This window comes from Phaseolus vulgaris, chromosome 3 (genome assembly GCF_051622355.1).
Source record: "Phaseolus vulgaris cultivar YP4 chromosome 3, ASM5162235v1, whole genome shotgun sequence".
In the NCBI taxonomy this organism is placed as follows: Eukaryota; Viridiplantae; Streptophyta; class Magnoliopsida; order Fabales; family Fabaceae; genus Phaseolus; species Phaseolus vulgaris.
In genome coordinates, this window is record NC_143500.1 from 7012177 (window position 1) to 7039312 (window position 27136).

Here is a 27136-nt window from a genome sequence, read left to right on the forward strand (position 1 = left end):
GAGTCTATACTAAAATTTAGTGATGTTTGGATATCTTGTTGTCTTTAGATTTTGGAGTGACTTCTCGCTTGAGTTTAATTTTTTTAAAAATAAGAAATTATAGATAAGGGAAACTACTTGTGTTTTTTATAAAATCTTGAGATAGTTGATTTAGATAAAAACTTAATCTAGTAACTTATTATGCATGTTAAAGTATAAAGTAAGTTAAACCGATATTTGATTAAAGTTTGATGGATATGTGAGTTTGAATGATTTATATTATATTGAAATTATTCAAGGATGTTGTTTGAACAAATTATAGTTTGGATTAATCAATCTGAAATGTTTAGAAATTGTATTATTGAAATCTTTATGAAAAGATACTTGAAAACTCATTGAATTTGTTGTTGAGGTCGATTTTATGATATTTTCGCTTAAGTGAGAATAGTCATGCACTCAAATTCCATGTTTTCGCTCAAGCAAACAAATATTCGCTCAAGCGAAAATTAACCCTCTTGGTACTCAAACAAGTCCATCTTTGTTCAAGCTAATAAAAAACTTTTTTTTCCCTTGTCTCTTTGAATTGGATTATGCATGAATACTTTTATAAATGTAAAGAGAATATTAGTTTTATATTCAATTGATTTGTGAAATTCTTTATTGATATAGGTTGAATGAAAATAGTTACTGAGGATGGTGAAATTTGTATGAAATTTAGGTCATACATTTGAGATAACATGTAAGTCATTGTTTAGTTGTGTATTAAGTATGGACACTTATGTTCTAACAAATATTCCCTTACTTCACTGACAATCTAAGTTACATAAATTAAGATATAAGTTGGTGAGAAGTTGAAGGGAAATTCTTATACACCATGACATATGTAGATGTATTACCTGAGTTGTATTAAACTTACCCTGATATGATGACACTGAGATTTTCTTGTGAATCTAAAAACTATATTAGATAAGATGTTAGTATCTGGTAGGACATACTCAAGTCGAATCTTTTAGAAGACGTCAAATGATATTCCCCTTGTTGAATATTCTCGTTATATAAATTCATGTGTGGTATTTATAGTTGTTGAATGTTTTAACGTATAGATCCATGTGATCTATATGTGGTTGTTATGTTATAGTATTGGAATTAAATTAAATTTGTGTGGTTAATACATGAACTTTGTATGTCTATGTTTGATTGAAAAAAACAATGAATTATTTATAAATTACTAATCTAATTATTTATTTTTATATACATTTTTGTGTGTTAATAGTTTACCTTCTATATATTTACTTGTATTATGAAATGTAATAACTATACTACCTACACAAATAAATATATAAATATATATGATAAATTTTGATTTTTTTTTTTAAATATTTGTATTTTGATACATAAATTATTTGTATGTTTTGGATTATAATTTTGAATTAGTATAAAGTGTTTACTGGATTTTTCATATGTAATTCTTAGCTTCTTAATTGGTGTTCGTTACAAATAAAGTTCAACTTCACTTAATATCACGGTAAACAAAATTTATACCATTAATTAATTAGAAATTAAATATGTTTTTTAAATTAATTATTATGAAGGTCAAAAAACTTTCAACAATTTAAATTAAAATGATAACGTCAATTTTTTTATATATATCTTAGTATAATTTTAAATGTTATCAATGTAAGAATTTATTTGAACATTTTTCTATCATTGTTACTTTTTCGTGAAATTCAGGTATAAATAAGCTTTCCTTATAAAAAAACAAATTTGAAAGACAAATGCATTTTCACGATTTTTTTAATAATATTTATATCATAAAGAAAATAGATTATTCGATAATTTCATTTAATTTTATCTTTTCATTGAATAATTTTTGTTTTTAAAAATAAAAAATAATTTATTTATCTAATAAATAATAATAATTTTTTTTTATTAAATCAATATTTTTCTTAAAAGTTATTTTTACAAATATATATATATATATATATTAAATTGTATTACTTTTCTTTTTTAATTAATCATTTATAAAAATAATAATATAAACTATAAAAAAAGGAAAACTATAAAGAAGATACATCATTTGCTAACTTCTTTGTGTCATCTTTTAATTGTATAATTTTATCCTTAATATCACTAAAAAATATTTTATTTTTTTAATTAACTAAACAAGTAATTGAATAATTTCTCTTTATTTCAAACTAATTAAATAATTTATTTTAAAAATATTTTTTATAAAATTATATATATTATAAATTATATTATTATTTTTAATTAGTCATTTATAAAAATAATAAAACTACAAGAATATACCTTTGGTAATTTTATCTTGTGTCACCTTTTAATTGGACATTTTACCTTTTAATGATTAAAAAATAATTTATTGAATAAAATAAGTATTGAATTTTTATTTATTTCAAAATAATTAAATAATTTTTTTTAAGAAAAACAAAAATTACATAATTTTTTAATACTATTTTTATAAAATTATATATATTTTTTAAATTTTATTTTTCGATAAATATTTATAAAAGTAATAAAACTATCAAAATTATAAAAATTATAAAATTTTATATATTTTAATATAATAAAATTCTGAATACACATGAAATTACATGTGTTTTTGCTAACTTAAGTAAAGAACATGAAATAATTTTATAAATAACGTGTTATCTGTTTTGAAAAGTGTTGAGGTGGGTGTTGTGCTTTTTTTTTTTCACATAGTTAATTATTACCAATAATGAGATAATGGATTTGTTATACTCTGTAATGAAGTGTGGTGAGGACTTCAAAAGGAATAAGGAACTTTATGCTTTTTGTTGTAAGAGTCAAAGGAGCATTCTTTGGAATTTTATGATTGCTTTTAGGTCATTTTATTATGTGTCTCTAAAGTTCTTAATTGGGTTTAATGAAAAGTAGATGATGGAAGGGTTCATCACCACCCAACCCTAACTGTCAAAAGTCCATACCCACTTTTCTACCTTCTTTTCATCATCTCTTTCTTTTCCTTTATTCTTCTTCTCCATTTTCATATTTCATATTCCTTCATCAAGTTTTATAACTTTATGTTTTCTAGATATAAAAATATGATTAGTGCTTTGTTTGGAATACAAGATAAAAAGACATAAGAAGTAGAAAAAACAAGGAAATATAAAAGAGAAAAGAAAAATAGTAAAAAGAATGAAAGTAAAATTTATTTATTTATTATTAATATTTTTACTCTATTTTATTTATTTATTTAATATTATTGTTTTAGTTGTTAATTTTATTATAATAAAAATGTAATATATATATATATATAAATAGCATGATTAAAAAGAATTACAACTATTATAAATAATTTATTTTTAAACTTTGGAGTGTTAAATATTATATGGAACATTAGCAATCATATTCAAGGAATTTTAGAAAATACTTATGTATTTGATTCTTTATTAAAAAATGATTATATATTATTTTTAGAATATAGTGTTTGATAGTTGTAGAAGTCATTTATTAGTCAAAACATTTTATAGTTATATTGAAGTTGTTTAATAGTAAGTCTTTTGATAATTATGTGTTGCTCCCTTATTGAATTAGTAGTATTTACGTTTTGTTATGGTAATTAATTGTCATAATTAATATGTTTTTTTTTTTATAAGGGTAGATTGAGCTTTAATTTTTGTGTGTATAAAATGATTTTTATAAGTGTTCGACTTACCATTTTGTTGTGGGCAGGTGTTAGCAATATCTCCATATGTGTGGTGTCTTCATATGTGTGGTATGTGCGGTCATCTTATATGTGTATTGGGTGAAGGTCTTCGTCTAGCTCGATACAAGTATCATTCAGCTAGGGATCGAGATCCATTAAAACAACCATGTACTCCTTCATGGAAGTTCTTGGTTCTCGGGACCAGTCTCTGCTCGGCCCTCGAGACCTTTACGATTGTTCTCTTATGCGATCACGGATCGTTTGCACAATGAATCTGGTGCATGTCTGCCATCTCGATCCTTTTCTTTTCCTTTATCTCCACCAGTATCCACTCGAACATTATTGTGATACTCATGCAGTTCTTCTAGTTGCATAAATTTGGTCGCTCGTTGCCTGAGTTCGCCAGGGACCTTTGCTGGTTTTTTACATAGACTATTGACAAACGAGCCAGACCGAAGAGCGGTGACTAAATGATGCATGACTATTTTTGGGCTAAGACTTATGATGTTCAGAGACAATTTGTCGAACCTCTCCATGAATTTTCATAGTGATTTTCCTTTCTCTTGTCGTATATTGACAAGCGCTATGGATGTTAGATGATGCGGTCAACTTGTTGCAAATTGAGTGCCGAATTTGGATAAAGGAGTTTTGAAGCTATCCACTGAGTCAAATGGAAGTCTTGTGAACCAACTGAGTGTTCCTCCTTCCAACGAGGTGGAGAACACTCGGCACCATACTGGTTTATCTCATGTATAGAGACTCATTTGGGTTTTATACACATCGATGTGTTCATTCTGATATGTGGTACCGTCATACCGATCCACATTCAATCCCTTCCAATTAGGAGGGAGTTGTGCTTCCATAATTTCATCTGTGAAGGGATGTCCTTTCGGATCTTCCTTTATGACGACAATGCGCTCTATGTGTAGTCTGGAAGACTGATAAGTCTGAGTCCTGGTTGTAGTTCTCTGAGGAGAAGGTTATCTTTGTTGTCTATGCCCAACTCTATGCGTAGGATCAACTAGTTGTTGCCTCGTCTCTTCATTTTGTCTGTGAAGATTCACTTCTCCTTTTCGTTCTTCTTGCGGATAACCGCCCCCTCTTTGCTCTTTTGGCGCATTTCTTCCATCTCTTTCTATAGAGCTTGGAACATAGTGATCTGATCTGCCTCCAAAATTCTGTCATTTTCCATTTGTCATGTCGAAACCATCGTTGCTTGCTGTGATTCTACTCGGTTCATAGTGGACACCAATTGTACTTGCATGGACAAAGTGTGCCTAAATAGTACCTAAGATTGGTTGTAACTATTGTTGTCAATGTTGGTCGCTAGGTCATGCTCCCTTGTATTCTCGTTCCTCAATTATTTGCTCCTTCAGACTTCAACACTTCCTCTCCTTAACTGCTTAGTGCTCATTCAAGAGTAAACTTGCATAAGGTTATCTGATGATCAAGTAAGTACTTTGTATTGAGAGTATGTATTGTAAAACTGATAAAAACGTACCTTACTCCATTGTAGATGGCTTACTTATAGTGTTTGGTAATGAGTTATTTGTTTAATGGGCCATATATGATGCATATCATTTGGGATTTAGAGTAATTTGTTCAAATATTTATGTATTAAGGTGATATTTGAATATAATATTTTATTCTTGATTGATGATTGGTATTATCATTTTATTTGTAATGCTTGTTTCTATGATCTAGATCCTTAAATTTGACTCAAAAGTATTTCTAAGTTTTTGACTCAAATGATAATGCTTAACATATTTGAATGCTAGGAATAAATTTGAAATTTTAATTGATATCAATGTCTAATCATAATGATAAAAAGTTTTTTTATAAATATGCGAGCAATCAATATTTAGGAGACTCTCTTAATAATTTTATATGCGAGGAATCGATATAATGATTTTTATACGGGCATCGATATCAATCAAAGGATAGAATATTACCATGCTAATCAAAATACACAAGTGTAAGAAGGATGAACCCTAATCCCAACAAACTCTTTGACTAGTTTTCTTTTAATTACTGCAATCATAACAAACTCCCAACAAACTTTATTATTCTATTTTCTATTTAGTGAATCTTTTACTTGATAATTCAATTGTTCCTTGTGGGTTCGGTATCCGTCCTTAGGGACAAATTATTACTTTTGACAATATGGTGCACTTCTCGTAACATAATAAGAATTATGATTATATTGGTAGGGTCGCCCAACATAAAATGATTTTTTTATAATTTCCTATGGTTACAGGCACACTTACTTGGTTCTTCGTTATCATTCCACCCTCTTGACTTATCTAATCTAGCTTATAGGGATGAGGATGTGGGATAGTTTCCAGGGATAACTTATTCACTAGTTCGGATCTACAACAATTACAACATGAACCATTATCCATAATTACAGAACAAATTTTATAAAAAAAAATTACATATTGTATGGAATAGGTTATCTCTCTGTGATTGTTCTAATTCAACACTTTCGAATTATGGAGGAAATTGCTTCCTGCAACCAACACTTTTGAATTTGCTGCCAACACTTTCGAATTTGCACCCAACACAATTTCAAAAATTCTGAAAAATACCTTTATTCTGAAAATGAAAATTCAGAATTTAAAATAATGCATTATGGAAAAGTAAATCCGGAAAAGATTATTGTGTTACGGATAAAAAAATTTGAAATTAAAAATAATATATTCTGAAATTTTTTATCCAAAAGACATTATTGTGTTCTGAAAAAGGGAGTCCGGAATGTAATTTTATATGTATCCCATCCTTTTAAGGGTATTTTTGTCTTTTCGCCTGTAATTGGGTGTAGTGGTATGGTGCAGGAAGCAATTGCATACTGTGGATACTACCAGGAAGAGTTTGATTCGGGCCCAGCCCAACATACAATACGTACTTCCTTTGCAAAAATATTCAATTTACCAATCCTACCCTTCACCCCTTCCAACTCACCAAATCTCAACCCTAAACAACCAAAACAAAACCCTAAACCTGAACACACACACTCTCTCTCTGAGTCCATTGATGGCGTCGCAAATGGCGATCCTCTTTCGCACGCGCTCCCTCCTCTTCCCAAAACCCTCTTCCCTCATCAAAACCATATCCACATTCCCCTTCCTCTCGCAGGAGCCTCAGCTGGTGGATCCCACCCCTCTCCCGCCCAACCCCGCCTCCGGCAGCCCTCTCTACCACCAAAACTGGCGCACCCCTGGCCCCTCCTCCCATCCATCCGCCCACGCGCTCGCTCCCGTCGGATTCTACAACCGCGCCTCCTCCGACTCCTCTGACCCTCAGGCGCTACTCGACCTCTTCGGCGATTGCATGGCCTCGCACCAGTGGACAGAAGTCAAGAACCTCTTCGAGACCTGGGTCCGCGCCCTCGACAAGACTGGCAAGCCTAACCGCCCTGACGTCAACCTCTTCAACCACTACCTCCGCGCCAACCTCATGCTCGGTGCTTCCCCCTCCGACCTCCTCGACCTCGTCTCTCAGATGGACGAGTTCAACGTGAAGCCCAATACGGCGTCATTTAACCTCGTCCTCAAAGCCATGTGCCAGGCCAACGAAACCGTCGCCGCGGAAAAATTGCTCCAACGGTTAGTCTTCTAATCGCACTCGTTCATTGAATTGAATTCGATGCAGTTCTTAGCTCTGAAGGTTTGGGACTACGATTGTTGAGACTAGAGATTACTATATTTCATATAGTATATGAAATATATAAATGGGTGCGTTGAGTTAGGCTCAAAATCCTCTTCTTAAAAGGCTTAAAATCCTCTTCTTAAAATGTTATTATTTTCGTTGTTTGGAAATTAACTTCTCCTACTAATTTGTAGAACTTTATACTTTTTCTATATTTTTATTTTTAAATTGTGCAGAAGTTTAAGAAGTTTTTTTTATATATTTCTCGTAGAGCTTCTTATGGTGAAGCTCGTTCTAATAGACTCTCTGTGAAATGTTAATAAGTTTGGATGGAAATTTGCTAATTCTTCTTGTCTTGTTATTCTATTAGGGGCAGTTCTCCATAAGCACATTTAACAAAATGAAAGTTCTGAGAAGAAGAAAATAAAAGCATGTTCTACGTGAACTGCACACATAAGTTCAAAGAATATATATTCTTTAAATATGTTAATAGATGACAGAGCTTCTATAATCTTGTTTATGCATAAGCTAATTTTGAGTTACGGATAAGTTCATTTTCTCAGTAGTACTTATTGAACTCTAAACGATTTTACAGCCATGTGAGTGGTCAAATGACCCTGATCAAAATGAGCTAATGAGAGGGCGTTGAGCATTGACTTGTGGTTAGTCCAGTGAACGGTATTGTGAAGTTCTTAATTTGCACAAAGTTAGATCAAATTAAGGTCTTGGATTAACTTTTATGTAAACACTTGTAGGATTAGAACAATAAGAAAATAAGAATGAAAAGTAAAATAAGTTTCTTTCTTAAATGATGTAGCTTCTCCAAAGTACTGAAATTAACATGTGGATATGAGAGAATTTTATGGGTTTTGGGTTTGGTTATGGGAAATTAATGTTCTGGAATTGCTTGCAATACTGCTTACCAGGCAAGAGGTAAGTGTGACAGAAGAACCGCCAATGGTTTAAAATATTACATGTTTAGTTAATTGTTATTGGATCGAAAAAAGATTGGTTAGAAGTTTTTAAATTGTTATTGTTAATCTTGGTGTAGCGGAGAGCCCACACTTTTTAAAAGCCAAACTGTTAAATGACAATAATTTAGAATTTGGAGTTGTCTAATTTCCTGTTGATGTGAGATTCTAGCTTCATTGTCAACTCATCGGGTTTGAAAGATCAGTCTGTAAACACAAGAGGGTAGACAGAGTGGGTTCTATGTCATTTTATTTGATTTGATTTGAGGTAAGCCTACTCTTAATATCTAGTCTGTTACGAAGGCAGGCTCTGTACTTCAAACAAAATTTTGTTTTTTAACGCTCTACTGAATGGACCTCTCTTATAAAACACCAAGTTGAAATGCCAATAAGCACACCAATGAGAATAACCACTTCAAGATAACTCATTAGTTTATAAGTCAAATCTGTCTGTGGTATTTGTACAAGTAATTGGGCACATTTTTTTGTTTATGTATCAAGCTTTGCTTTGTTATTATGATATCATCAGGATGTTGCAGACAGGAAATGACTCTCTCCCTGATGACGAATCATACGACTTAGTCATTGGAATGCTCTTTTCCACAGACCATATTGATGCTGCATTCAAATATATAGATCTAATTTTGAAATCTGGTAACGTCTTGTCAATGAAAGTATTTATGAGCTGTGTAAAGAAATGTCTCAGTAAGGGAAGGCTTGATACACTGGTGACAATAATTGAAAGGTGCAGGGTGAGTAATTAATCTTGTTGACGCATAATAAACTTTGTCTAAATTGTAATTTTGTCCCTATATTTTTTCGCCATTTTATCCCCATATTATAGAAATTCTGTAATTTTGGTTCAATCCTCAAATTTCCGTACATTTATTTCTTTTTCATTTTAATTAAATTATTTCTTGATGATACTTGAAATGAATATATAAGGTTTAGCGTTCAATTAAATAAGAAGTAAAATATAAGCAAAATTGAAATGAAACATATCTAAAATTGGGGTCTTAAATATCAGAGGAAATATTGTAGTGAGCCCAAAATTGCAATTTAGCCTTAAATTTGTCTGTAACAGATTTACTACTAACTTGATGCCTGCTTCTGTTAATGTTCTCAAATCTCTTCGTTGTTTCCAGGCATCAGATAAGAACAAAGCTCTTTGCCCCAACTGGGACTTGTGCAATCTTATTGTTGAAACTGCAACTGGAGAGGATAATAGCAAACTAGCTTTTTTTGGCCTGGAGTATATGGCCAGATGGATTGTAAAGGGTGAACGTCAAAGACCCCCTATATTCCTGTCTGTAGATGAAGGTTTAGTTCTGTCAGCAATTTTGACTGCTGGTAGATCCTATAATTCTGAGTTGCTAGGAATATCATGGGCTGTTTTGGACCGCTCACTGAGTAAAAAGAAAGCCCCTAATCCTGAGTCATATCTTGGGAAGATATATGCCCTTGCATCATTGGGAAATCTACAAAAGGCTTTTAGTACTCTGAATGAGTATGAGTTGGCTTATGGAGACGCAGGTCAAGAAGCTGAAGAATTGTTCTGCCCATTTACTTCGTTACATCCATTGGTTGTGGCATGCTCCAAGAAGGGTTTTGAGACTCTAGATAATGTATATCTTTCTCTGTTGAACAAAATATTTAATACTACCTAACCTTTCACATTTGTTACCAATCCAATCCTTTTCTGATGCATATAGTTTTTATTGAATTCACTTGTTAATGTTTAGAAGTTATCATTTGGAAATAGATTACCCAGTTTTTCATTTTTGACAATATATTTAAAAAGGCTTCCATGTTACTGTGACATGTTTGCAACATAGATTATATTTAGTGTTTGTTAATGTTACATTCAGCTTCATCTAATCATGCTCTGTTCTATTTAGGTTTATTTTCAACTGGAGAGTTTAAACCATGCAGAGCGTCCTTATAAATCTGTTGCTGCACTAAACTGCGTCATTTTAGGATGTGCAAACATATGGGACCTCGATCGAGCTTATCAAACTTTTGAGTCAATTGGATCTACTTTTGGGTTGAGCCCTAATATTCATTCGTACAACGGGCTGATGTATGCCTTTGGGAAGCTCAAGAAGGTGATGATTCCTTTTCTCAACCTACTTTATGTATCTTGTTGCTCATCCTCTCCACTCCTTTCATGGACCCCACCTTTAGAAAGCCTACACTAGACATTAAATCAAATTTTCTGAGCTTTGAATGCATGGCAGTTGCATTTGCTACCTCCATCCCTTTTTATAGATGTCTTTTGAGAAACTTGTTCGTCCCTTTTCTATAGAACCCCTTCCAAATTGTCTTTTTCAATTATCTTTTTTTTATGAAAATACCCGTAATTACTTTTAACTTTTATTCAATACACAAACAATGTCATATGAATAATAAGATAATTTTTCTCTCTGGTATTCGGATTGAGAAAGATGACTAGCCACAAGATTGTCTAGTGTAGCTGTTAGCGAATAGGTGGAAAGATTGAGTTGACAAGTCACAATATTTGTAAGTATAAAATGTAAGCAAATTTAATGCCACTGACTATATGAACCGACTTTTAAAGTTGATTTAGTTAAAATGGTCGTATATATATTGGTAGTATATTGGTACCACTCAGTCTGGCTTTTCTTTATTGTTTCAATTGTTTTGGGATTGCATGGGTTAATAAAAATGGATGCGTATATTTGGTTGGAAGCTTATGTAGGAGGATTGGACACGTTTTCTTTATAGTTTTTGCTGCTTAATTATTGTGTGCTTCAGGCTTTCAAAAAGTTATGTACTGCTGCAAGATGTAGTGTATCAAAAAAGGAAAACCCACTTATCTCTTTAATTATCTTGTGGCAGACACATGAAGCTTCGAAAGTGTTTGAGCACCTGGTGAGTCTGGGTCTCAAGCCTAACGCAAAATCATATTCTCTGCTAGTTGAAGCCCACCTGATTAACCGGGATGTTAAATCTGCTCTTGCAGTGGTTGATGATATGGTATTCACACTTTTTCTTAAAAAAAAGTATATATTTGCCAGCAGCAAAGGTCATTGATGTATATAAAATTCTTTGGCAGATAACTGCTGGATTTGAACCGTCAAAAGAGATTCTGAAAATGGTCAGGCGGCGATGCGTGAGAGAATTGGACTACGAAAGTGATGAACGAGTACAAAAAGTGGCGAATTCCTTGAAATATATATTGGGTACAGAAGCCCGGCGGGATATTCTGTTTAATCTTGACTACAGTGCGGGTTATGCTTGAATGGTAAGTTTTGACAACTTAAGATAAGTTGACACTTACAAGATGATTTTTTTAGAAAATTTAAGGATTAATTGATACTGGAAATTTTCTTTGTTTTCATTTCTCGTTTTCACTGTTTCTTATGCAAACTTTTAAAAATAGGAAACCAAGTGAAAATAAAAATAAGAAAGAAAAAACTCAATTCAAATGGTCACATGAAAATACTTACTATCGGACTGTAGTATTCACACAAATACACCACAATTATAAAGGAGTGTCTAAAATTATTGTTTGTTTTCCCCATTGGATAACCTAGCAGTAGAATGTTGTTTAGCACTAAACCCACTCTTCATATTTGATATTGTATAGTTCTTTTTGGGCAGGGCAAGGCAGGTGCATTGTCTTTGATGTCCCAATGAATTATTGGAATGATTTGACATATCTTTTATTGCATCCATCCATAACCAAGGGAATCACTTTGTATATAAGTGGATGCTGTTCTGGTTGCCAGGTCTGGATGAAGTAAAATAACTCGCCATACTCTCTATTTTTGTATTTGTGTTTGTGAAGTGGGGAGATTATTGAAGATGGAATTCGGTTTCCTAGTGAAAACCAAAGCAGTGGATTTAACAGCTAGGAATTATCCAATTTTAGTAGAGAGGATATAATCAAGGTCTACCCTTCTGGTTTTTTTGTTTTTTGACACTACCTATTTTCAACAACCTAGTGTGGCATCGACTTCAAGCTGCAAGGATTTGGTGACTGTATTTATGGTGCTGTGGTTGTACTACACTCTACTGCAAATAATGGCAACATTTTCAATTTAAACAATCAATCCATTTGATAATGTCCAAAATATCTAGACATAAATGTCTTTCTATAAAGAATGTTTTGCTCGGATGGTGTTTACTTAACAGAGATAAAAGAAAAGAAGTGGATGGATGAGTTTGTGTTGTGAACCAAATTTTGTGAGCATTTCTAAATTATTTTAACATTACATACAAACATATTAAACTCAAGAAAAATAATTAGTTATAGTTTAATGGAATAGATGCTGTCTTAAATTATAATTATCTATTTTTAAGCAATAAAAGTAATTATTTTGTGAACTGTATAAATTAAAATAAAGTATGAATTTGTAATTTTAATATTCATTTTTGTTACTGTGAATGCTAAGATTACATGTGTTTGACTTTTTTGTTTTTATATTACTTTTGTAATAATTAAATTTATTTTTAAATCGTTTTGTAGATTCTAGTGTTGTTTTTGACATTGTTAATTTTTAATTTGGACTCCTTTAGGAATACTTTTAAATCTGGATTTTACTTTTTTTATTTAAATTTGTTAATCTCTTATTTTTAAAATAAATTATTTATCTATAAAAACTATTTTGTTCACAATTTCATCTCTTATGGGTTAAGTATTATTTTTTAAAAAGATTATTCTAAAATAATTGTGTATATATACAGTAATCTGTTTACTTTCTATATCCTTATTATTTAATATATTCTCAGTTTAAATTTTATTTTTTAATAGCAATTTAATCATTAGAAAGATATTTTTAATTGTGACATTGTTAAAACTTAAACTTGTTAATCACGTCATGATATAAGTTTAATAGTCTATCAGTGCAATTAAATGTCTATTCTAATTAATTAAATACAAATGCCCTCAATTATTTAATAAAATATTTGGAAAAGTTAAGTATTAATGTAATATTCAACTGTTAATTATATTTATAAATAATTAAAGACTGAATGAAATGAAAAATAAAAATATTAAATATTTTTTTGCTTGAATACTAATTATTTGTAAGGAAAAAAATAGCTTTTCATTACAGTTATAGTTATTATTACTTTATACTCTTTGTTGGAATTGCTGCATATTATAAATAAAATGTGACTCCTTAATATTAAATTATCAAAATTGTATGTAAATATATGAATCTACATCAATTCTATATTTAATTTCTTACAATTATAAATTATAGTAGGTTTAACTTTTTTGAAGAATTATCATTTAAAAATATATTCATCTTTATAATTGTATTAAGCAAAAGATTAATACAAAGCTTCAATCACATGATACAATTTGTCTAAATAACTAAACAGAAATTAAATGAATTACCATGCATCAGTAATAATCAATATTATAAAAACCAAAACTCAGTCTCATCCTAAATTCTGAAAATTTAGTTTCAATTGAATAATTTTTTTTATGGTTAGTTGGTAAATAATGAAAGGACAAGTCCTCCATATCTCTAAAAATGTAATTAATGAGATCAAACGTGAGATGTTACTAATGGAGTAGCAGAAAAAGAATTTAATCTAATAGAATGTTACTAACGGTTAGAAGAAGAATTAAATTCATGATGTCTTCTTGAAAGGGTAAAAAATAAATGTCTTTATAGCAAAAGATATTTATTAAAAAATAGAAAAAACATAATTCTAATCAAATAATTCTGTAAAACCAGAGGAAGGAAAAAAAGAAACATTCATGTCAGAGATAATACTTAAAACAAACTAACTACAATAAATCAATAGGATTATTGGAAAAGATTTGAACTTAAATGCAGGGTACCCGAAGGTAACCTTTCAAAAAGTGGCGTATGCCGCTTAATGTGACGCGAACACGGTATTCTTTAGTAAAAGGCGAAAGAATAATTCGCTATGTACTCATCACACGGCTCCGTGCCTTCCAATGCTGAAAACTCACTTTATTTATCTTATAATTCTTTATTTACTCTGAACAGACTCTTCAATGTGGGCTTAGTAAGAAACACAGACAAAAACACTGAACTCCTCCTTTATGTTGTGTGACTTCTGTGGGTGTCTTGTTGTGAAGCACTGAAAGTCCTCTCTTACTCTCACTGCTTCTGAAATTGCACTCAATCTGCTTCCAATTTTAAGTCCCTTAGGTTATATCCAATGAATGTTACTCAATTTTCAAAAAAATTTGGTCATTCATAGATACAGTCTTGTTTTTTATGTTTCTATACATGAAGGTACTGATGCCATATCCATTTTCACAGATGTAAGAAGTCCTAATTATATTATTATTATGTTAAAAAGTTTTAGTGCTTTGAACATTTCATGCAATGAGGTAAACACTTTTGCAGTATTATAGTTTTAGCAGTGACATTGATGAGCCATCAAGCACAAAGGTAAGTTCCATTTGCTGCTAATTTTCTGTCTAAGGTTCAAATCCTGGGTCCAAAAAATGTTCTCAATGTAAACACCTACTGCTTAACAATTTGATATTTTGGGAAAAATGTTCCCTAAGAGTTCTGTATATCTTATTAAAATTATTCCAGAGTTGATTTTTTTCTATAACTTTGTAAAAGTTAGTGAAACTAATAATTCTATAGATAAATTGATAATACTAGATGTAGGATCGAAAGATCTAAATCAATATAAATATATTTCTATTTTCTTTCCTGACTTATTTTTTTACAGTATTGTTGCACCAACTTTTCAATCAATTTTGATTTCACTTCTAATTACATTTTTCTTTAAATATTAAAGAAAGTAAATTTTTGATAAAAAGTTTTAAAAACTAATTCACTATCTCATCTTGTGCCAAGGCTTCCCCCAATGCCTAGTTTTGATGCATCAAACATTAACTCAAACATAAATGTTGAATCTGGAAGCTAAATAATAGGTTTAGTGGCCAGAGTCTTCTTCATGCAATCAAATGCCTCTTTACATTTCTTTCCAAACTCAACTATGGAATCTATTTGGCTAAAGTCCTAAATGAATATGCAATAAAAACAATGTCCAAGAAAATATCCAAGTTCTCACATATAATTAGAAGGATCTACCTTTATGCCCTTCCTAGAGATAATGTGGCCTTAGACTGTATCATGCTCTGCCATAAAATGACACTTTTCATAGTATAGAATAAGGTTAGTCTCAATGCAGCTATCAAGCACTTTACTCAAGCTATCTAAGCATGTATTAAAGGAGGAGCCATAAACTCAAATTATCCATAAAAGCATCTTTGCAATGCTAAAATAAACCAACAAAAATACTTATCATGCATCTCTAAAAAGTCCTAAGAGTATTGCAGAAACTCTCCTATTGTGTGCATCCTAGTAAGAATCAACATGTCATTCTCACTCTTTACCATTATTAACCTGAATTTCTTTAGTACTACTATGAGATATGTTACGTCTCCTTCATATTTATGTAATTAATATTTAATTTTAAAAGCATAATATTATAAACATATTATTGACTTAACATTTCTTAACTTCATATCTTGTTAGACGCAAGAGTTCCTTCTATTCTAAGAGACAATGACATGTTACAAATTAGTTTCATCTAACTAAATAGAAGAAAGTACATGTTACTGTAGCTTTGTGTGGTGAGTCAGATGTAAGCACATTCATGTGAACTCTTCGTCTTATGGAATATTTGGCCTACTAAATGATTAGAGCTAAATCTACATTTTTTTGCATTAAATCTACATACTTTATGGAGAAATTTATTAATAATATGCCTACCAAGTATTTTTCTGCATTTGTTAAACCAACATTCATTTCGTCATTAGAATATTTCATATTGTCCTTGTATATATTTTATATCGTTGCATTTGTATAAGAATTTCATTCACAAATATACATATTTACATATATTTATACAGTTATATATATATATAGACGTACATATAATTTGATTACATTTTTCCTAAGAAAATTAATCCAGTGATATAGTAATTAACATGGTGGTGGTTATCTAGACAATAAAAGTAACTCTAATAGTTCATGCAATAGGAATGGTGGTGGTTCCATTTAACAATTAACAATGTTATTAAAAATGATACTTGTCTTATGAAGGTGTTCACGCTCCACTGAAATTCAGGAAATGCAGCATGAACAACTTCAGTGAGAACATATGTGAAAGCCATTTATGTATATTTATGAAAGTTTTTCTAATTGTTATTATGAAGAAAAGACAATAAACATTAAAAAAACAAGAATAAATATGACAAATAGTTTATATGACAAAAATAATACTAATACAAGGTCAAATGTACTTTCTAATTCACCTAATAAAAAAGATACATTATCTTCGTAATTAGGAGGATAAATAAGTTCCATAGACATAAATATAAATAAAGTTATCTCACTTTGTTCAAATTTACTTCTTTCGAAGTCAAGTTTACCGATAATTATAAATCAAACAAAAGACTAACTTTACAAGAACTTAATCTAAAACTTAAATAATATACAAAATTCAATATAAATATATATATATATCATAACAATATAACTAAATAAATTGATAACAACCCTGAAGAAGGGGAATTTGATTGAAAAAATTTTGAACTTACATGCAGGGCACCCAAAGGTAACCCTTGCAAAAATAGGCGTATGCCGCTTATTGTGACGCGAACACGGTATTCTTTAGTAAAAGGCGAAAGAATAATTCGCTATGTACTCATCACACGGCTCCGTGCTTATACTTCAGGAATACTCACTTTATTTATATTATAATTTTTTATTTCGGGTAAACAGACTCTTCAATGTGGGCTTAGTAAGAGAAACATACACAAAAGCACTGAACTCTCCTCCCTTCATGTTGTGTCACTTCTGTGAGTGTCTCAAAGTCCTCCCTTACTCAATCTGACACTGCTTCACCACTTGCACTCAATAAGCTATGCCACCAAACGTTTTCCTCTCTCCCATTCACTTGTATATTCATTCCTTTTGCCAATTATATAAAATTATTGAATTGAAAATTCTGATCCCAGAATAAGACAAAAGCTGTACCGAACCTGGTACATGCAAAACAGCTACAACAGCTGCAAACACTCCACACTCAACCAAAAATCTGCAGCAGCTTGAAACCAAAATCCATGCACTGGAACATATTCTCTATGCAAATAAAGGTGCAAACAACGAGATGCAGCAGTGCTAAAAGAAAGGGCACAGAACATGCAACTCAAAACTGAGAGTACCAAAATGTGCAGCAGCAATATTCATGCGAAAGCAACAAAGAACATAGGGGTTTCTGTAGTACTATGATGAAGAAAACCCTTCATTATTCAGATATGCATGATGCATCCTTTGGCAAGGATTATTTCTACAAAATATTATGGTCTCACATGCAGCAGGAATAGATACGTACTTGCTATGCCACGTGAAATGCACCTGCGACTCCTTCATCTTATGAGATTTTGCTTATATAAACTCTAAGAACACTTCATGTACTATGTAATTAGTGCTAAATCTACATAGTTTTTATTAGATATAATTTTATTAGTAATATATTTACCGATTATTTTTCTACGAACATTGAAATTTTTCTTGTCATTGTAACATTTCATATTATCCTTATTCTATTTATATATATATATATATAGAGATACAAACAGTTTATTTCATTACATTATTAAAAGAAGAAGACAATAAACACAAATGAAAATAAGATTAAATATTATAAATAATTTGTATGATACAAATAATATTAATATACACACAGATAAACTTCTCCATTCACGTGATAAAAAATGTAATTATCTTTGGAGTGATTAATTAGAACAAATGAGTTTCATCACCATATATGCACAAGATTATCTCATCTAGTTCAAATTTACTCATTTAAATTCTCAATGGAAGTCACCAACTACACTTAATTTAATTTTTTTGTTTAAATGAGTACCATGTTAGATGTAAGGTAAGAATAAAAATACTTTATTCAAGTCTAAATTATAAATCAAATAGAAGAATGACAATATGGACAGTCATCAACAAAGAAAATTATAGTTTTAACAATATACATATAATATATATCTCTCTTATCTGGATATTTTAGAATTAGGATATCTAAGTTCTTTCTCTTCTCTTTCCTTTTAAGAGTATGGTTATATATTTATATTTAATTGTAAACTTTTATTTGTAGTAAAAAATCATTATTCTCTTGTCTTTTAAAAGTATGGTTATATATTTAATATTAACATACAAAAAATCAGTCTTCTTTTTCTTTTAGGAGTGTGATTATATATTTAGTTGTAACATCCTTTTTCTTATAGCCAAAAAGTCAGCCTTAAATGAATTAAAGTTTTGATAATTAATTGGTAAAAAGATAATAAAAGCTCCACATAATTCTAAAATTGCAATTAGGAAAATAAAAGAGAAGAAAAATAAATTAATTTTTTTTCTTTCAACATTTCTAAAATAGGACCAGAGAAAAATGAAACATTCTTGTCAGAGCTATACTCCAAAACATAGTACCACATTGAAATACAAGATTATTGAAATAAATTTGAACTGAAATGCAGGGTACCCAAAGGCATCCTTTCAAAAAGTGGCGTATGCCGCTTAATGTGACGCGAACACGGTATTCTTTAGTAAAAGGCGAAAGAATAATTCGCTATGTACTCATCACACGGCTCCGTGCTTTTCAACATTGAAAACTCACTTTATTTATATTGTAATTGTTCATTTACTTTTAGCAGACTCTTCAATGTGGGCCTATAAGAGACACAGATAAAAGCACTCAAAGTCCTCTCTTAATCTGTTTCAGAAGTTGCGCTCAATCTGCTTTGCATGCATATGGATATTTTTTATGCTTCTATACATGAAGGTATGAATGTCATATCCATTTTCACATAAATGGAAGAAGTCCTAATTATTATTATTATTATTAAAAGTTTAAGTGTTTTGAACATTTCATGCAGTGAGGTAAACACTTTGTAGTATTATAGTTTTAGCAGTGACATTCATAAGCCATCAAACACAAATATAAGTTCCATTTGCTGCTCATTTTCTGTATAGGGTTCAAATCCTGGATCCAAAAAATGTTCTCGAAATAACACCACTGCCTAAGAATTTATATATTGTAGAATAATTTGGTATATAAACACTTCTTTTTTATAAAACAGAACTAAAAAAAAAATAGATGTATAGTTGGAACTATTTAAATCGAAATCGTGATTAATTAAATAATATAATTTAAAATATAGTAAGGGTTGAATTAACCTAAATACTTGTCCAACATAAATTAACTGCAAATTCAAAAAATTTAGATAAACACAAAGGGGTTTGTAGTAATCTTTTATAATTAAAAAAAATAGAATTCAAAATTTAAATAAAAATAATAATTCAAAGAAAAACATATCAAAACAATTGATTCAATCATTAGTTAACAGAATAGCAAATCTTTAATTTTTTAATAATTTTGAATTAAATATCAAGCATCAATTAATTCTTGAAAATTACAAGAGATTAAATAACTCTATGAATCCTAATGTTTTGTTCTTGAAATTAAGCAAACTTTATTTGTTAAGAACAAAATACAAATTGAATTAAACAAACACCCATTTCTCATATCAAAACCCAGGTTTCAAGAAATTAAGGAAAATAGAGCTTTAACATCAAAACTTCAAGAATAATTGTGAATTACACTAGAGAATGGAGATTTTAGCTTTCCATGAACGATGAAGTATAAAATTCAACATTGTGAAGGAGAAGATGAAAACATAAAAGAGAAAAAAAAGAAGATAAAAAGAATTAACAGATAACATTGTCAATCTACTGTTCTAGATATTAACAAATAAGTCAATTGGCTTAAAATACAAAATTAAATAACAATTATAAATAAAGTCCAAATAATATGTTTACCCACTATTTTTTGTAGAGTTTAGTATATAATGGGTTATGGCATTAGTAGTCTGAATGATAAAAAAATAACTCTAAAAGGTCTTATTATAAAAATGGTGATGCTTGTAAAAGTTACTATATTATTTTAAATATTCACATAGCTCAGAAATGCATAAACTATTATAGTGGAGAATTATCCAACATATGTAAAAGTTATTTATGTGTATTATGAAGGTTTCTTTATCTTTAACTTTTTGTTAAAAGGAAAAGACAATAAACACGAAAGAAAATAAGATCAAACAAATATTATAAATAATCTTTTATACAAATAATATTAATATATAATTAAATGACGTTTTTTAATTTACGTAATAAAAAATTTAAATTTTCTTTGTAGCGATTAATTAGAATAAATGAGTTTCATAACCATATCTGCACAAATTTATATCATTGGTTTAAATTTATTCATTTAAATTCTCAGTGTAAGTCACCAACTATATTTAATTTATTTTTTTAAAATAAGTATCATGCAAGGTAAGACTAAAAATACTTTATTTAAGTCAAAATTATATAAATAAAATAAAAGTTATAAATCAAAACATTATGGACACATAGTGAACAAAGAAAATTATAGTTTTAAAAGTATCTCTTTCTCTTATCAGGATATTTGAGAATTAGGATATCTAGTAGTACTGCAAAGTTATATATTTAATTGTAAACTTTCATTTGTAGTAAAAAGTCATATACTCCTTTTTTTTGTGATTATATATTTAATTGTAAAGTCTTCCACATAATTTTAAAAATGTAATAGGATAACTCATTCTTGTTACTAATGGAATGATCTAATAATAATAGCCTAGAAAATAAAACATTAAACAAATAATTGAGTGCAAGAGGAAAAATTAATTAATTATCTATCAGTGAAAGAATGGTAAACTAATTCTCAACGTAAAATTAAAAATTGAGAACAAGCATGTAATGCAGGAACAGTCATACAACTTTGAACTTAACTGCAGGGTACCAAAAGGCAACCTTTCAAAAAGTGGCGTATGCCGCTTGATGTGAAGAGTCCACGGTATTCTTTAGTAAAAGGCGAAAGAATAATTCGCTTTGTACTCATCACACGGCTCCGTGCTTTAACACAAAGAAAACTCACTTTATTTATAGTCTAATGGCTCATTTCCGCTTAACAGACTATTCAATGTGGACTTCAGCCCTTGCACTCCCTTAGGCTTATATTATATCCAGTGGTTAATGAGAGATGGAGGAAATCCTAATTGTTATTATTATGTTAAAAAGTTTTAGTGCTTTGAACATTTCACGCAATGAGGTAATATAGCATAATAACAAATTTATATAACACTAAATAATTAAAAAAAAAAATATAAAAAAATATAATTATGTATTTTATAATATATATCATTTATAATAACGAAAATTATTTTAATTTTTTAAAAAATTATCCTCAAATGTAATTTTTTTTCACATAAAAGAATTTATTACTTACATAATTACATATAATATCTCACTACTATCATTTTGAATCTTTATCTAAGAAAATATTTTTTTACTTTATTCTTTGACCAAAAGAAGAACTAAATAAAAATAATGGTTTATCCCAACACTCCATGAATGCTAAGAAAAAAAAACATTTCCACAAAATAACTAATATTGAAAGAAAATTAACATTAAATTATAATTTATTTAAATAATATATAATGGACATTTTCTCATTTTGTGTTTATAGTTCATATTCATATTTACATTTAATTATATTTTAAATTATAATATTTTTAATTCAAAAAAATTAAATCAACACAAAGGGTTTTTTTGTGATTTTTTACAATTAAAAAGTTAATTCAAAATAAAAAAAAATATAATAATTCAATAAAAAAAACATCCATCTCTAGTTCTTCCATAATTGATTCAATCATTAGTTAACAAACAACAAATCCTTAATCTTTTAACAAATTTGAATTAAATATTAAGCATCAATTAATTCTTAAAAATCACATACAAAGATTAAATATCTTGTATGGATGATAATCTCTTATTCTTGAGATTAAGCAAACTTTATTTGTTGAAAACAAAATACAAATTGAATTAAACAAACAATCTTTTTTCACATCAAAACACATGTTTCAAGAAATTAAGGAAAATCAAGCTTGCGAGATGAAAATAGAATAAAATTAACATCAAAACTTCAAGAATAATTGTGAATTACATTATAGATCAATCTTTAATCTTAGCTTTCAATGGAGGGTGAAGTATAAATAACAATCATAAGTAAATAAGTAAAGTCCAAATAAGTTCAATGAGATGAATTTTAATTAAAATAATGAATTTAACTATAGAAAAATTAAGAAAAAAATACAATGCAAATACAATTAACATAATTATCAAGATATCTAAAATTTACAACCAGAATACAACATCCAATTAATCAAAAAGTAAAAAAAAAAAAAAAAATATTATAAATGATATTCACCACAATCTAACAAACAAGAGAGTTAATTAAGTTAAAAGGTTAATAAAAGATAATTGAATTTTCACAAAAATACTCTTTAACTCTCATGTTTAAATGTGTACATATTACTTTAAAACACTCAAATAAGCACACACTACAGTAAGTTTGACAATACTCAACATCCACAACAGAAACACATACAAAGAATAATCAAGAGGACTTTTTACAAGATGTGATGGGGGCAAGATAAAGGTAGAGAGATAATCAGAAGATAAACTTAAACCCAATAAATTATATGAGAAATTGAAAATAAATTCAAATAGATCTCAATATCACAATTATACTCCTCTCTATTTTTTAAAATCTTAAATGTTATTATTTTTACCACTTTCCTTTTATTTCTTACAATTATAGATCTATTTATAATTATATAAATTTTACAATTATAAATCTATTTACTATTATTATATAAATTATAGTAGGTTTAACTTTTTGTACTTAACCAAAAAAAAATAGAAGGGAATCAGTACATTCTAATTATTAATCATTCATAATAAATAAACACAATTATTTATAGATAAACAGTTAGTTAATTATTATATAAAATAAAACAGTTAGTTAATTATTATATAAAATAAAACTAATGGGTACATTGAAAAAATTTTGAACTTGACTGCAGGGCACCGAAGGTAACCCTTCCAAAAAGTGGCGTATGCCGCTTGATGTGACGAGAACACGGTATTCTTTAGTAAAAGGCGAAAGAATAATTCGCTATGTACTCATCACACGGCTCCGTGATTTTTCCTTTGCAATACTGACTTGATTTATATTATATTGTTCATTTCCGTTTAGCAGACTCTTCGATGTGGGCTTAGTAAGAAACACAACACAAAGCACTGAACTCCTCCCTTCACGTTCTGTCACTCTTTCTGTGAAGGACTCAAAGTTCTTCCTTTGTCAATCTCACACTGCTTCATCAGTGCACTCAATCTGGTCCCAGTTTTAACTCCTTAGGGTTATATCCAATGGTTGTTAGTCTATCAATTTACAAAAAGTTTTGGTCACCATTGGATGCATGTATACAGTTTTGTTTTGGTCATATCTACTTTCACAGATGGAGGAAGTTCTAATTATTATTATTATTATTATTATTATTATTATTAGTGACATTCAAGAGCTATCAAGTAAAAAGGTAAGTTCCATTTACTGCTAATTTTCTGTTTAGGTTCAAATCCTGGATCCAAAAACGTTCTCAGAGTAACACCCCCTGCTTAACAATTTTATATTTTGAAGAATAATTGAGTATATAGTGTGGGACTTTTAAGCACATAACAGTTTAAATTTAACAATTGAAAATAAGAATGAAATTGATTGTATATATCAAAGCTCCGGTCTAAATTTACTTTTCTTTCAAAATTTTAAGCATTTTTCTCTTTCTTTTATTATGACTAATAATAAAATAACTTGTTTATTATTTAAATTATTTAAAAAAAATATATGTTAAATAAATAATATATTGTAAATAGTTTAATTGATTAAATTATAGAAATTTATAATTTTATATAGTATAAGTATAGTTATACTATATAATGAGATGTGAAAGGGGTAGTGACAGACCATTTAAGTTAACTTGATTTTTGTTTCGTATTTAATTGTTTTTGGAATATGGAAGGATAAAGAGTTTCATAATATTGAAACCTTCTTACATTGAGATATGATTTGGTTAATGATGTTATAAAGCAAGAGTTGTCCTATTATAGATATTTGTTACCATTAAGGACTACACCAACAATAATTTGGAGATTTGCTACCACTGAGGAATACAATAACTTGAAATCTATAATCTTCCAAAAGAGATTGACATATTTAAGGAAAATAAATTTTTTGTTTAAAATAATTGTTAAGATAAAAGATTTTGCTTCAAATTTTTGTATATGATATGTTGAGAGATTATTTGTGATGAATATTCAATTGCTGTTTTTGTCAAGAAATATAGAAAAAAAAATTAAGGATGTAAGTTTTATTTATTACTGTGTTGTATGGGTCGGATTTATTATATCAATGAAGAATTATTTGCCATTTATTGTATTTTAAAGTTTATATAAGGTATCATCTTATTATAATTTATTTAATATTTTTTAAATGAGAGAAATTTAATTCTAACAACTAAAATTTAAATCTCTCTTTTTATCTTTGAATGTATAAGTATCCAAACGTAATAATATATTATCATTTTAGTCAGGGGTATCATAACCTATATTTTGGATCAAGATAATCTATAAATAATACAAATAGAACTCACTCACAAGGTAACTTTGGACACATGTCATTCAAAGAAAAATCAACCAAAAAAATTTTTAAAAAAATATTTACTAAATGGAGAAAGATCTGAACCAAGACACCAATGAAAGCATGACAAATGACATCATCTTACAAAGCAACGTTCTAGGATATAAACGCCCTTGCCCTGAACCTCTTCACTTTCTATTTCTCCAAAACCTTTCTCTTCTCCATTCCCTCCAAAAATATCTGTTTTCTCTCCTCAACTTTCACCGATTTGGCCACTGCACACGTTCTGGTCATTGCCTTACCAGCAATTGAGATATCTTCTTTTAGGGTTGTTTCTTATGGTGCGATTTTTGAATTTGAAAATGGCTTTATGAGGTTTATGAGGTTATATAAGTTCTCATAAATTGAAAAACCTTCATTTCTCATTTCGTCTTTCATTATTCCGAATAAAATGTTAGCCTTTTATCATTCCTTTTCATTTTTTTAGTTATTTGTTCTTTTCATTTGACATCGCATGAGGGAATCTTTATACCGTTTCTAAGGTTGAATTCGTGTTCTAGGGTTGTAAGCATGTGTTCATTTCATTTCTCTTTATTTTTGTCTTTCTTTGATTTGTTCATTTCATCAACTTTTTCAGTGTATTCTACCACCTTTTTGTTGAGTTTGTGTTACCGGTTTGTAAGCATGTGTTCATCTCATCCAACTTATTTAGTGTGTTTGTTTTTCATCATTACTCTTGAGTTCAAATATGGCAAACAGTTCCTCCATGCATTCAAACAGGTCCTGCAATATTCGATTCCCCTTTTTCTATTCTATTAGTTTTCTTTCTGACACGCAAAAGCTTTCTTCAATTTTTTTTTTGTTTTTTGTTCTCTGTTTCTCAATATTTTTTTTGTCTTTGGTTCTCTTTTTCTGATAAAAAAAGCTTTCTTTCTAACATGCAAAAACTTTCTTAAATTTATTTATGTTTTTGTTCTCTATTCTCTATATCAATGTTTTCTCTGTCATTCTTTCATTTTTTGTTTGTCAATATGTTTTCTCATGCTTTTTCTCACTTTTTTCTTGGTATTTGGTTCTCTGTTTCTAATAAAAAAAACTTTCTTTCTCACATGCAAAAGCTTTCTTCAAAAAATTTGTTTTTTGTTCTCTATTTTTTTATCAAAGTTGCAAACTTTGATCTTCTCTACTATCCTTTCATTTTTTGTTTGTCAATATGTTTTCTCATGTTTTTTCTCAATATTTTTTGGTCTTTGGTTCTCTATTTCTGATAAAAAAAAAAACTTTCTTTCTAACATGCAAAAGCTTTTTTAAATTTGTTTCTGTTTTTGTTCTCTGTTTTTTTATCAAAGTTTCAAACTTTGATCTTCTTTGCCATCCTTTCAATTTTTTGTCTGTTAATATGTTTTCTCATGTTTTTTCTCACTTTTTTTTGGTCTTTGGTTCTTTGTTTCTGATTAAAAAGTTTTCTTTCTCACATGCAAAAGCTTTCTTAAATTTCTTCTTGTTTTTGTTCTCTGCTTTTTTTTATCCAAGTTGCAAACTTTGATCTTCTTCGCCATCATTTCATGCTTTTTCTCAAATTTTTTTAGTCTTTGGTTCTCTGTTTCTGATCAAAGGTAATTTCTTTTTGAATTTGAATTGTCCATTGATATTGGTTTTGACATTTGTCATATTGGTTACTGCTTATATTTAGATATTGGTTTATTAGACTTTATTGTGATGACTGCATTTGAAGAAGAACAGTATGAAGATCAGTTTGAAGAACATGCCCACGCTGTTGCTTATTGTGTAGGCTGCATTTGAAGATCAATGTGTAGGATCAAAGAACTTTCAAATGTAGGATTCATACAAGGATCAAAAAATTCTGTAATTATTTTTTATACTCTGATGAAAGAAGTCTATATCAATGTAAAATCAATTTATTTGATTGTGTAAAAAGACATTTTGTATACTTTGATGAAAGAAATCTATATGAATATAAAATCAAATTTGGATGTAAACTGTTTAGATTAGATTCTATGTCATTTCATTTTTGTGTGTATAGATATGAATATTTTGAGATTGTTTGAAAACTATTTTCTATTGCATTGTGTTTTGGAAACCACAACATGTTAATAATGTAACATTACATTTAGATGATATAAAAATAAAAATATAATGACATTGATTTTCATTCAATATTATTTAAATCATTTTATGAACATTGAATAAATTAGAAGGCCTAAGAATTAATGAATAATAAATAGTAGTA

The 27136-nt window shown here is 29.0% G+C and overlaps 1 protein-coding gene and 5 non-coding genes across 9 annotated transcripts; 1 reads left to right on the forward strand and 5 right to left on the reverse strand.

The window, feature by feature from the left end:
* Nucleotides 1–6594: 6594 nt before the first annotated feature.
* On the forward strand, nucleotides 6595–12371 carry LOC137806382 (Tetratricopeptide repeat (TPR)-like superfamily protein). Of its 4 annotated transcripts, none has more exons than XM_068606458.2 (7): nucleotides 6595–7269; nucleotides 8813–9035; nucleotides 9429–9908; nucleotides 10182–10388; nucleotides 11143–11280; nucleotides 11360–11548; nucleotides 11908–12371. In XM_068606458.2, exons 1-6 carry the CDS (start codon nucleotides 6698–6700, stop codon nucleotides 11543–11545), a joined length of 1806 nt encoding a protein of 601 aa, XP_068462559.1. In that variant the 5' UTR covers nucleotides 6595–6697; the 3' UTR covers nucleotides 11546–11548; nucleotides 11908–12371. The 4 variants fall into 4 exon arrangements, with proteins under 4 accessions (XP_068462559.1, XP_068462560.1, XP_090156381.1 ...); XM_068606459.2 differs by having other exon boundaries at nucleotides 6603–7269; nucleotides 11894–12371; XM_090300255.1 differs by having other exon boundaries at nucleotides 6619–7269; nucleotides 7908–9035; nucleotides 11894–12371.
* A 1726-nt stretch (nucleotides 12372–14097) lies between these two features.
* LOC137808859 (U5 spliceosomal RNA) lies at nucleotides 14098–14212 on the reverse strand. Its single transcript, XR_011080757.1, has one exon. It is a non-coding gene; the product is annotated as a U5 spliceosomal RNA (small nuclear RNA).
* Nucleotides 14213–16862: 2650 nt separating this feature from the next.
* On the reverse strand, nucleotides 16863–16978 carry LOC137808861 (U5 spliceosomal RNA). Its single transcript, XR_011080759.1, has one exon. It is a non-coding gene; the product is annotated as a U5 spliceosomal RNA (small nuclear RNA).
* Nucleotides 16979–18806: 1828 nt separating this feature from the next.
* On the reverse strand, nucleotides 18807–18921 carry LOC137808860 (U5 spliceosomal RNA). The gene has a single exon (XR_011080758.1). It is a non-coding gene; the product is annotated as a U5 spliceosomal RNA (small nuclear RNA).
* A 2222-nt stretch (nucleotides 18922–21143) lies between these two features.
* LOC137808857 (U5 spliceosomal RNA) lies at nucleotides 21144–21258 on the reverse strand. Its single transcript, XR_011080755.1, has one exon. It is a non-coding gene; the product is annotated as a U5 spliceosomal RNA (small nuclear RNA).
* Nucleotides 21259–23273: 2015 nt separating this feature from the next.
* Nucleotides 23274–23388, reverse strand: LOC137808858 (U5 spliceosomal RNA). The gene has a single exon (XR_011080756.1). It is a non-coding gene; the product is annotated as a U5 spliceosomal RNA (small nuclear RNA).
* Nucleotides 23389–27136: the final 3748 nt, after the last annotated feature.